At 39.1% G+C, this 12,056-nt stretch overlaps 1 protein-coding gene across 1 annotated transcript in view; it reads left to right on the top strand.

Annotated features, from left to right (window-relative positions):
* NLRP14 (NLR family pyrin domain containing 14) overlaps nucleotides 1–12,056 on the top strand; it is a 40,525-nt gene that overhangs the window by 24,069 nt on the left and 4,400 nt on the right. Inside the window, 4 exon segments of the mRNA XM_062198141.1 lie at nucleotides 3,276–3,446; nucleotides 3,827–3,997; nucleotides 5,719–5,889; nucleotides 8,560–8,730. Of these exon segments, the coding sequence (XP_062054125.1) occupies nucleotides 3,276–3,446; nucleotides 3,827–3,997; nucleotides 5,719–5,889; nucleotides 8,560–8,730 (684 nt within the window).

Below are 12,056 nucleotides of genomic sequence, written 5' to 3'. Positions count from 1 at the left end.
TATGCATCATTGTTGGAAAGATGAGTTTCTTGTAAGCAGCAAAAAGATGGGTTTTGTTCCTTAACCCAATCAGCCAATCAGTGTCTTTTAACTGGACAGTTCAAGCCATTAACAATTCAATGTGACTATTGAGAAGGAGGAACTTTGCCCTGTCAGTTGCCAAAGATTTTTTCTAATATATGGTTTGAGACTCCTGTGATCTTTTGCTGTGTGGTTTCCTTCCTTTACCTTCTTTCATATTGGCCACCGTGTTTCTGTGTGTTTCTGTATGTAACATATCTTTAAGCATCTTTTGCAGGGCTGGACGAGTGGCAACAAATTCTTTCAATTTCTGTTTGCTGTGAAAGGTCTTTATTTCACCTTCCTTCACAAATGAGAGCTTTGCAGGATATACTATTCTGGGCTGGCAGTTTTTTTCTCTTAGTACCTGTGCTATATCTCGCCATTCTCTCCTAGCTTGTAGGGTTTCTGATGAGAAGTCAGCTGTGAGTCTAATTGGAGATCCTCTGAGAGTAATCTGGCGTTTCTCTCTTGCACATTTTAGGATCTTTTCTTTGTGTTTCACTGTGGTGAGTTTGATTACGATGTGTCGTGGTGAGGATCTCTTTTGGTCATGTTTATTAGGGGTTCTATGAGCTTCCTGTACTAGGATGTCTCTGTCCTTCTCCAAACCTGGGAAATTTTCTGCTAGTATCTCACTGAAAAGGCCTTCTAATCCTTTCTCCCTCTCCATGTCTTCAGGAACTCCTAGAACCCAAATGTTGGGTTTTTTAAGAGTATCCTGTAGATTCCTGACAGTATTTTTTAGATTTCTGATTTCTTCTTCTTTTCTTTGATTTGACTGTTTCCTTTCCTGTTCTCTGTATTCTAATTCCGATATTCTCTCTTCTGCTTCACCCATTCTGTTTTTAAGGCTTTCTAATGTGTTTGTCATTTGATCTGTTGAGTTCTTCATTTCATTGTGGTTTCTTGTCACTATCACAGTTTCATGTTCTAGTTGTTTCATTTCATTTTGATTTCTCCTTAATATTTCATTTTCTGGAGAGAGATTTTCTATCTTGTCCATTAAGGATTTCTGTAGTTCAAGAATTTGTTTTTGATAACTTATTAATGTTCTTATCAATTTTTTGAGATCCGCTTCTTGCATTTCCTCTATCTCTTCATCTTCATAATCTTGCATTGGGGTGTCTTGTTCATTTGGAGGCATCATAGTGTCTTCCTTGCTCTTGTTACCTCGGCTTCTACGTTTGTTGTTTGGCATGTTGGAGATAATTTATGTGGTTTTTTTTTTTTTTTTTTTTTTTTTTTTTTTTTTTTTTTTTGGCTGTGGTGTTTTTTTTCTCATTATACTATGCCTCTAAGTGGGCTGTCTGCTTTGATGGATCCTTAGGGGCTGTGATGGGTGTGGCCAGAGAGCTCTGCTTGATTCTTCAGGTTTAAGGCTGTGCAAAAAGCGACTCACCCAGATTGTTCACTCCCTTGCTCATTGCTGGAGCGTTCTCTCTCTTTTTCTTTTTTTTGACTCAGTTGGGAAGTAATTCGGCACAGGAGAGTGGAATTGAGGGTAGTTGAAATCTGGCCTCTGTGAGTATTCCTTTGATCTACCCCTGGGAGCACACAAAGAGTTTATGCAGCCCTCAATGTGTTCTCAAGTTTCACCAAAGTTCCAAAGTTACTGAGTTTGTGGAGGCGCTTTAGATATGTAAAATGGCGCCTGCTCTTTGTTTTGCTCAGTGAGTGAATAGAGAGGCCTCTGCTTTTCCCCCCAGTGTCTCGGGTTTCTGAAGCCTTTGTCTTACCTTCCATTCATTCAGAAGGATTTGCCAATAGATAAGATTGCTCTAAAATGTAGAATGTAAGCTGGCTATAATTTAAGAAATTGAAGGGAATACAAAAAAGATCCATTTCACTAACAGTTCCTGTACAATGGAATTTTACTAAAAGGCAAGCTTATATTGGTTCCAAGAATGATATCTCACAACAAAGGGTATTCAAAGAAAACCTATTATGAAAAAAAAAAAAAAAACATGGATGTCTTTGTCTTACCTTCCGTTCGTTCCTGCGTTGGCGAGATTCTGAGGCTCGTCTCCCGTGGTTGGGTTTCCACGTGGTGGGCTCCCTGTACGTCCTCTGTGTCACATTCACTAGATCCGGAAGCGTTTCCTCTGCAGTTTTTTTCTTGAGTCTTTTCCTGAGGCTACAGTAATTCCACTTTTATGAAACTTTATTTTCCCAAACTACAGCGCACGTCCTCACTATCTGCCATCTTGGCTCCGACCCTCTCAATTGAGATTTTTATGCAAATACTCTACCAATCTGGACTCGCTGTTCAGAGAGCTAGCTTATATCCACTGTTATGACATAGCAGGGATGAACAGAACAAGGCTTATATGCTCCTAATACTTCTCATTTCTTCCATACCCCTTTTTAATGCTGCCATATCTGCCTTGCTGTATTTTTAGAAAGTTTTCTTTTTTTAAAAAAAAAAAGATTTATGTGTTTATTTGAAAGGCAGAATTACAGAAAGGCAGAGGCAGAGAGAGACAGAAAGGCCTTCCATCCACTGGTTTACTCCCCAGATGGTCACAGTAGCTGGAGCTGCACCAATCCTAAGTTAGAAGCCACGAGCTTCTTCTGTGTCTTCCCCACCAGTGCAGGGGCCCAAGGATTTGGGTCATCTTCTACTGTCTTCCCTGGCCATAGCAGAGAGCTGGCTCAGAAGTGCAGCAGCTGGGACTGGAACCGGCACCCATATAGGAGCTGGCACTGCAGGTGACAGCTTTACCCAATATGCCATAGTGCTGGCCCCAGAAACAGTTTTATTTCTGGTTTAATTCTTGTTTTTAGTCTTAAAAGACTGGGTTCCTCAGAAATCATGAGTTGACTCCCATAAACAAATGAGCTTATGAGGGTTGCAACTTCTGCTTTTGACTTCCAGTCATTCTCTTATGTTTCAGAAGTCAGTGTACAAGTGTTTAGTCATCCTTAGATTATCTTCTAAGATGTAGTTTGAGGGAATTCTGCATAGATTAAAGTCTGTCATCAATTAAAGATTTTTGAAAATCTTTCATACGTATTTTCACAGGGGATTGGAGAAGGGAGAGAGAAGATTCTTTCTCTCCCTTCCTTAACTCTATCAAAACCTAATGCTTTAGTGGAATATTTCCTATTCTACGTGAAGCAGCTGGATTTCCAGGCAGGGTCCGATGACTAGATGGTGACTGTAATCCTTTTCTGGGAAATGATCATTTCTGTTTTTCTGTATTTTTTTCCAGGTTAGAGTCCTGTGACCTAACTACAGTTTGTTGTCTAAATATATCCAAGGCTCTTATTAGAAACCAGAGTCTGGGATTTCTGAATCTGTCAACCAATAATCTGTTAGATGATGGAGTGAAGCTGTTATGTGAGGCCTTAAGACATTCGAAGTGTCCTCTGGAGAGACTGTCGTGAGTTGTTTTGTTCAGTTCCACATAGCTTACTTATGATCTGAATGGGGAAACTGGGTCCTGACACTGACCAGCTCGTCTGTCAATTCTGTGTGAGATCCGTATAGAACCCACTTATCTCCCTCTATTTCTTTCTTCTTTTACTTGACTTTTGGAAACATTTCTTTGACCTCTTACTTTCATTCTCATCTAGGCTTCTCTCCCCTTCTGTGTCTTGTTTCAGCATACCCTGTACACAGCTACAATGGAATCTAAGGAAATGTGTTAAGGTTGATTCTTAGTACAGGTATAGGGTTGTGGATGCCAGCTAATTTCCCCGTAAAAAAGAGAAGCATGAACTTGGAACTAACAGATCCCTTCCTATCTTGTTTCTTTTGCAGCTTAGAAAGCTGTGGCCTCACAGAAGCTGGTTGTGAGGATCTTTCTTTGGCTCTCATCACCAATACAAGGCTGACACATTTATGTTTGACAGATAATGTCTTAGGAGATGGTGGAGTAAAGTTTATGAGTGATGCTTTGCAGCATCCACAGTGTACTCTACAGAGCCTTGTGTAAGTAACTACCAGTTTTCGTTCTTCTGGTATAATAAACATTTAAAAATGTATTTAAAATGGGCAAATAATAGGAACATATGTCATTTGCTTTCTTTCCTGCTATTCACCTTAATGATAAGATGATGATGATATTAGTAATGACCATTTATTGTGTCATTTCTGGACGCTGTACCTGATTTTTTTTATCTATACAATGGTACCTGATGGTGTCAAGTTGGCCATTTGAGTTGTAGGTGCCTCGCTATATAGATGAGGAAAATGGGGTTTAGAAAGATACTGTGATTTCCCTAGTATTTCACAAGAAAATGATGAATTCTAAAGTCTCGGCCAGCACCGCAGCTCACTTGGCTAATCCTCCACCCGCGGCGCCGGCACCCCGGGTTCTAGTCCCAGTTAGGGCACCGAATTCTGTCCCAGTTGCTCCTCTTCCAGTCCAGCTCTCTGCTGTGGCCTGGGAAGGCAGTAGAGGATGGCCTAAGTGCTTGGGCCCTGCACCCTCAAGGGAGACCAGGAGGAATCGCCTGGCTCCTGGCTAGTGGCTATTTGGGGGGTGAACCAGTGGAAGGAAGACCTTTCTCTCTCTCTCTCTCTCTCTCTCTCTCTCTCTCTCTCTCTCTCTCTCTCCCTGTCAAAAAAAAAAGCCCAGAACTAAAGTCTCTGATCTATTCAACTGCATAGTCTGGGCTCTGATGACCATGTAAATACGTAAACAGCACTAAACACAAATGACAGCCATTGTGTTGCTGGATCACAGTGTGTTTAATCTGTTCATTTTTGTCAGATAATTTCCTAGACATGGAATTAATGAAGCATGGTTTTTGTCAGATACGGTTAAATTACCTGCCATGTGGATGGCTTATATTCCCAGCAGCAGTTTAGGGCCCTGAGTTTTAGAACCCTCACTAGGGAGTCAAAATCTTTCTGATCAGTATTAATTACATGGTTCAAAAATAACTTTTGAAGTAATTTGATGTTGAGCATCTTTCCAAATGTTTTGGCCTATTAAGTTCTAGGAATTTCCTCTCCATAGGCTGTTTTCTTCTGGATGTTTTTCTGTTGCATGTTATAAACTATAGCTACAAATATTATATATAGGCTGTTTTATTTAAGTCAAATACTTTTTGTTATTGCTTTATTTACCACTTTATCATTTTTTAGAATATAGAATTTTGTGGAGTCAAATTTGCTTCATAACTTCTAGAGGTTTTATCAAAATTACACACACTTCTTTGATTAAAGTCATCCCCTATTCTATATAGTTTAATTTTTAACATTTACATGTTCAATTATCCCAAGTTTAGATACAAAGCTTAAATTTCTTTCCCCCATATAGATCTGTTGCACAAAAATATTAATGCCATAATATTCCTTTTCCTTACAAATTCAGAGTGCTACTTTGATTACAACAAAGAGTACATACTTTATTATGATTATGCCTGTTCTACTCCATCTGGTTCCTCAGCTATTCCATGCAGCTATGTATTTTTGTGCAATGTAAATAATACTTGATTTATGATAAGGAACATGAATTTAGCTTGTAGTCCAAATTGTTGTAAACCTACGTGTCCCAAATGAGAGAGGCTGGGAGTGATGGTGAATGATATGAGATGGAGTGCTGGCAGGTAGACGAGGGGTTGTAACATGAAACCTTTTTGAAAGTATATGTCTCTGGGCAGTAGAGCGATGATCCATCTCTCCTGACATTGTCCTTCCTATAGGCTGAGGCACTGCCATTTGACTTCACTTAGCAGCAGATGTCTCTCTACTTCTCTTCTCCACAACAAGAGCCTGAGACATCTGGACCTGGGATTAAACTTCCTACAAGATGAAGGAGCAAAGCTTCTGTGTGATGTCTTTCGGCATCCAAGCTGCAATCTTCAGGATGTGGAGTAGGTTTTCTGTAACTTGACTTTTATGTGGTTCCAACTACAAGATGTTTGTGAGGATAGGGGGGACACAGAAAGGCTGAAAACTATCTGAGAAAAGAATATTTGTCTTATGTATGCTCTTTTTGTCATTCTGCCTGAGATAATCTGGGGAAGTTTGTTCATCATATGTTTATAAAGAATTACTATATGGGATAACCATTTGGCACAGTTGTTAAAACACTGCTTGTGACACCCACATCCCATATGGAAGTACCTGGATTTAAGTTTTAGTTCCACTTCCCACACCAACTTCATACTAATGTGCATCCTGGGAATCAGCTGGTGATTGAAACAAATACTTGGGTCCCTGTCACCCATGTGGAAGACCAGAATGAATTCTCATCTTCTGCTTGGTCCTGGCCCCAGCCCTGGCTATTGTGGGCATTTGAGAAATAAACTGGCAGATGGTGTCCTTTCTCTCTATCTCTTTCTCTCCCCCTCTCTCTCATGCTGAATCCATTTTTTTCAAACAAATATTAGAATTATTGCAGTTATTATAGTTAGCTTTCCTTGGGTAAAGAGGACCAGAGGTGTCAAGCTGAATGGTAGTCATTTTACATTTTCTTTGGTCATACCCAGGTGAATCTACTATAGATCTTTATGTCTGTGATGCTGAAATTGTGCTTTACTAGTTTGTGTTTCGGGTTATATTTTTAACTCAGTTTTTTTATTAATATAAAGAGAACAGATTACATAGGTATAGTTTATTTAAGCTTGGGTTTATAATTTGGCCAACTTTCAAACTGAAAGAGGATTTTAAAAATACCCTACAAATAAAATAAAATAAAAATACCCTACAGTCTGTTTTTTAAAAAACAATGTTTTATTCCTATCATACTCCTTAATTTGAGTAGATCTACATATATATGAATGGTTTGTGTATATATAAGGGTATAGAAATGACTTCGGGGTTTCCTTTTCAGTAGTATTTCAGAAACACATTTAAATGCTTACTTTAAATCATAATATTGGTTATTTTAATGACTGATATTTAACATTTCATCATGTGAGTATTGCTACAGTGAAGCTAGAGAGGTGTCACAGCAATCTTGGCTTACTTTCTCATTAGGGCCTCAATTAGGACAAACACAGCTTGGGTAAGTTGCTGAGCGTCTAACCCAAGAAGAGGTGTTTTTTGTTTTTTTTTTTTTTTACAATAAAATTAAGCTCCTTGGTATACCCAGAAGTGTTTGCCTTGACTGTACTGACTCCTGATATCCAAACTTATAAATGAGTTTAATAGTTTATTATGACATCTGTAAACACTAAGGTGATGAAACCCTCATGTTCAATAAGCACCTGTAGTTCTTTGAAGAAATATATATGATATGGGCCAGTATGTGATTCTATGCAATTTCTTTGTTTTTCAACTGGAAGACAAATTTTACTTACTGATGATATGAAATCTAAAGCCTCCATTTCAACACAGAAAATTTTCCAAGTGCCCTAAATATTCAAGGTCTTTGCTCAATTCACCTTCTCTTCTTAGCATTACTGTAAACATATAGACAAATTTGCACTTTCTTACTACCTTAATAGCTTCTATGCAGCCATGCCAATTCTTTCAACAACACAGGCAACAAATATGAGATAGATAGATGCTAAGGAAACTTAAGGGCACAAAGGCAAGGCCATGGTCTTCAAGGAATACAGAATGATTGCAAGACAGTAAATATACAACCAATTACAATATATTCCAAATGTTACAAGGATATGGAAAAATTTCAAGGAGTGGGCCTTCATATAGTAAAGCAGAACTAGTTAAGGTTTGAAGGATCTGGAGAGGATGGAGAAATAATAAGAGAAAAGTAACAGATGTAGTATACTTGGAGATAAATCCATTTGTATGGTTAGAGAATCGGGGGAAAGAAAGTACGGAAAGAGAAAGATTGAAGCCAGATTGTGAATGCTCTTAAATGCCATGCAGAGACCTTGAAAAAAAATCTTACCTGTGGATTCCTTTGTTCTTGGGAGTTAAGACTCTGAGATTTCTAGGAAGCTCTTTTATTTCAAAAATATATTAAACTAAAAACATAGAGATCTGTGGATTCCTAGATAAAGTTTATCAATTTTTAAGTATTAGTAAATCACTATTTATGCTCTTGATTTTGAAATCTCTGTAGGTAATCTGTTTGTGGGAGAAAATGGTTTTAACCTCTACTTTCTTGTTAACAAATCCCATCTGTGGTAGGCATGTGGCCTAATAGTTAAGGGGTCCACATCTCTTGACAGAGTGCTTGATTTTGAATCCAGGCTCCACCCCCAATTCCAGCTTCCTGCTGATGTTGACCCAGAGAGGCATCAGTAATGGCTCAAATAGTAGGTCCTTGCTACCCATGGAGGAGTCCTAGATTGAGTTCCCAGCTCCTGGTTTCAGCCTGGCTCATATCCAGCCATTGTAGGCCTCTGGGGCATAAACCAGTGATGAGACGGTACACTGTCTCTTTTCCCTCTGCCTCACAACTGGAAAAAGAAAATCGCATTCATTTCTACTGGTAAGATTAGACCTGATCAAGTGTGTACTGGATTGTAGATAGTGTTAGAAAAGAGTTCAACTACCTGAGCATCTCTTCTAAGAGGAACTTGATCCTCACAACTTTGTGGCTGACTTGTCTTTTGTATTTCTTGCAGATTAATGGGTTGTGCTATTACAAGTGCTTGTTGTCTGGATCTGGCTTCTGCTATTTTGAACAACCCAAATATTTGGAGCCTGGACCTTGGGAACAATAACTTGCAGGATGGTGGAGTGAAAATTCTGTGTGACGCTTTGAGACAGCCAAACTGTAACATCCAGAAGCTTGGGTGAGTTCAGTTTTCCATTAGGAAAATGATACAAAACTGATAATGTATTAAGAAGTGTAGTATATGGAGAGAGTAAAATTAAATGGGACTAGAAGATACATTACCCTCAGAAATAAGAATTTGGACTTCAGGTATGTGGCGCGATATATTACATGTTCTTCTGTATAGAAGCCATATTTCGCATTTCTTTGTGTCCCCCTTAGTGCCTTTTTCTTGCTAAATTGAAGATTTTAATCATCATCTTCTATCAGTAAACTACTACCCAGGTTGTCAAGGATCTTGCAATCTAATAAAATTCCATCCTATTTTGGGTACTACTTATGTTCAGTATTGTTCAGACTTTTAGTAAATACTGGACTGATATTGGTTAGTACATTTTCACCTTTACAACATGAGTTATTGACCTGTGGGTCAAGAATTGTGTTCTACATGTGGGAAATCCAGAAGTGATGATAGATATTTAGGAATTTAGTATTCTCCTAGAGAAATCTTTCTTGACTCTTCCAAGAAAGTGCTGCTTTTATTTCTGGTCCACTTATACATTTTTATCATAACACTGATGTAATTGTTGGGTCTGAGATCTAATTTATCCTATTTATAGCCTAATGACTTAGCCTATCATTATTTCATGTGTGATGGCAGAAAGAATGAGACTTCCATCTGAGACAAAGGACTTTATTACTTACAGGAAGAACATGAACATTAGCATGTGTGTTCTTCTTGTACCTTGCATCTTGCACAGCTGCTGTGAACCCAGATACATGCTTATACCTACAGGAGGCTACCTCCAGATGAGTAACACTGAGTTTAAGGGACTCATCATTCTGTATAGCAAGCAGTAAGCAAACATGTTCTTTGTCCTAGAGAGGGATGTTACTTTGTCTCTCAAAGTTGCTTATTACAAATACAACTCTGGGAAGTGGCCCAGGTAAAGAGGTATCGGGGCTTTGCATTTTTTATTAGCAATTCATAGAAAATGAAAGACCCATGGAAGAATGTCCCCCAACAATATGCACCCTTTGTTTCTACACCATAGTCTTGGCTTCTGGTGCTTTTTGTATGAATATAGCACTCCATTGGCCAATCTGGTTAATCTAACAGAGGCTTGGACTTAATCTGTTCAATTAATCTTATAAACCATATAATTGAGGCCATGATCAATAAAATTCCAAGCACAGGTTTAACCCATTTTGCAGTATTAATTGCATCCCTACTCAGACTCAGCCTTTGAGTAAGTCTCAGGGAGAACTAATTGGCATTTTATTCATTATGACCCATGAAAGGAAGTTTGGAATGCCCTGCCAACATAGGAGGCAAAAGATGGGTCATCACCAACAGAGAAACCTTCAGTGATTCAGTTTACCACATGCAAGCATAAGCCTGGGCTTCAAAAGGTTCATGGAAAATGGAATTAATTGAAGCAGCTTGTATAACCCAGGTCATTAGTTTGGGATTTATCCTATCTAATTTGGGTCACCATTACACTGGTTTGATTGAGCTAGGTGAACAGTATCACTGGTAGTTGCACCTGCATGGTTCTCCATACATAATATAACTCAAGACTGTTATGACATCCAGATAAGTTTATATCAGATTGAAATAAGTTCACACTGGTTGCTGTGTTTGTGTACATATAAGGGTCCACTGGGGAAGGGGGCTGCCATTGATGGCATCAGGCATAGAATAGTTCAGGATTTGCTAATGTCCACATGACATTTTCTTTCTTTGTAGCATGTGGTCAGGCAGTCGTCTGACAGCTGCAGCTGCTGCTTGACTCACACTGACCACATGACTATTTTGCTAGGCTGCAGTGTTGGATCTAGGGGAAAACAGCATTAATTGCCCCCCACTCTCTGTACCTCCCATTTCTTAGTTCCTGCCCCGAATATTGCTGTTGCTCTTCTGACGATCGTGAAATCACTGTGTCACATCCTGGAGGCTACAATTTCACTTATTCTTTGGTGATCCTCCATTTCTAATTAGACCTTTGGTCCAGAGGGATCAGATGGTAGAGAGACAAAAGCATCTGTATGACACATATAGAAACCTAATATTCCACACTTCAAATTCCATGTTCTGTATTATCTCCTGAAATTCAAGGGCAAATCATTAAGCTTTTGTGTCTTAAATTTACCCTTTAAAATTATAGTTGGAGGCTAAGTTCAATTTAATGTTTTCTTACATGGGTATTCGTTGGTCAAGACCAATTTAATATTTTTTCCTATATGAGTAGACATTTTTTTCCAGCAAAATTTTGCCTTTTTTCCTGCTTGGCAGGGAAGCCTATTAAAATCACATTGTCATTGGTGCATGGATTTGTACTTTTTCATTGACCTGTTGGTAATTCCCCAGTATCGCCAATTCAGTCTTAATTAATATGGCTTGTATTAATCTTTTTTGTGGTTACAATGAAATAATCTGAAGCTAGGTCATGTATAAAGAAAAGAGGTCTATTTAGCTCACAATTTTAGAGATCCAAGGACATTGCATCAGCATTGGCTCAACTCTGGTAAAGACTCCATGGTGTATTGCATCACAGTGGTGGGAATGTGTATGAGAGGAAGAGACCAGTTGGTGAGACAGGAAGCCAGAAGGAGACAGAGACCAGGTTTGCTCTTCCATAACGGCCCTGTTGCAGAACTCATTAATTCCTTCCAAGGGCACTGCCTTCAGTGACCTAATTAATTTTCTCTAGACCCTTCCCTATAGATTCCATACCACCTTCCAACACTGCCAATTAATGAGAACCAAGCCCAGCACATGAACCTATGGAAGATGTACTCAAACCATATTCAAAACATAGCATAGCCCTATAATGAGCCATAGTGTCCACCAGGGAAGTTTTCCCATCTTTTGCATGAAAATGTTCATTATTCTTTATCTTTTTAAATTTTTAAATATCAACTTATCAAGTTGCACAGAAGTGCATATGCATTACTCTCAACCTACCAGTATGTTGGCATCTTGATTAGAATTGCATTGGACTTATCCATTGAGTCTCCTGATATACCACATGGTATTTATCCTTATGTATCTATTCCTTTTTTAAATTTTATTTGAGAGGTAGAGTTAGAGAGGGAGACAGAAACGTCTTCCGTCTGCTGGTTCACTCCCCAGATGGCTGCGATGGCCAGAGCTGAGCTGCTGTGAAGCTGGGAACCAGGAGCTGCTTCTGGGTCTCCCACGCAGGTGCAGGGGCCCAAGCACTTGGGCCATCTTCTGCTTTTCGAGGGCATAGCAGAGAGCTGGATCAGAAGTGGAGCAGCCGGGACTTGAACTAGCACCTATATGGGATTCTAGCACCACAGGCAGAAGCTTAGCCCACT

Source organism: Lepus europaeus, chromosome 7, assembly GCF_033115175.1.
Source record: "Lepus europaeus isolate LE1 chromosome 7, mLepTim1.pri, whole genome shotgun sequence".
NCBI classification, from domain to species: Eukaryota; Metazoa; Chordata; class Mammalia; order Lagomorpha; family Leporidae; genus Lepus; species Lepus europaeus.
Note: the sequence above shows the minus strand (reverse complement) of the source record. Positions and strands in the feature narration are given on the sequence as shown.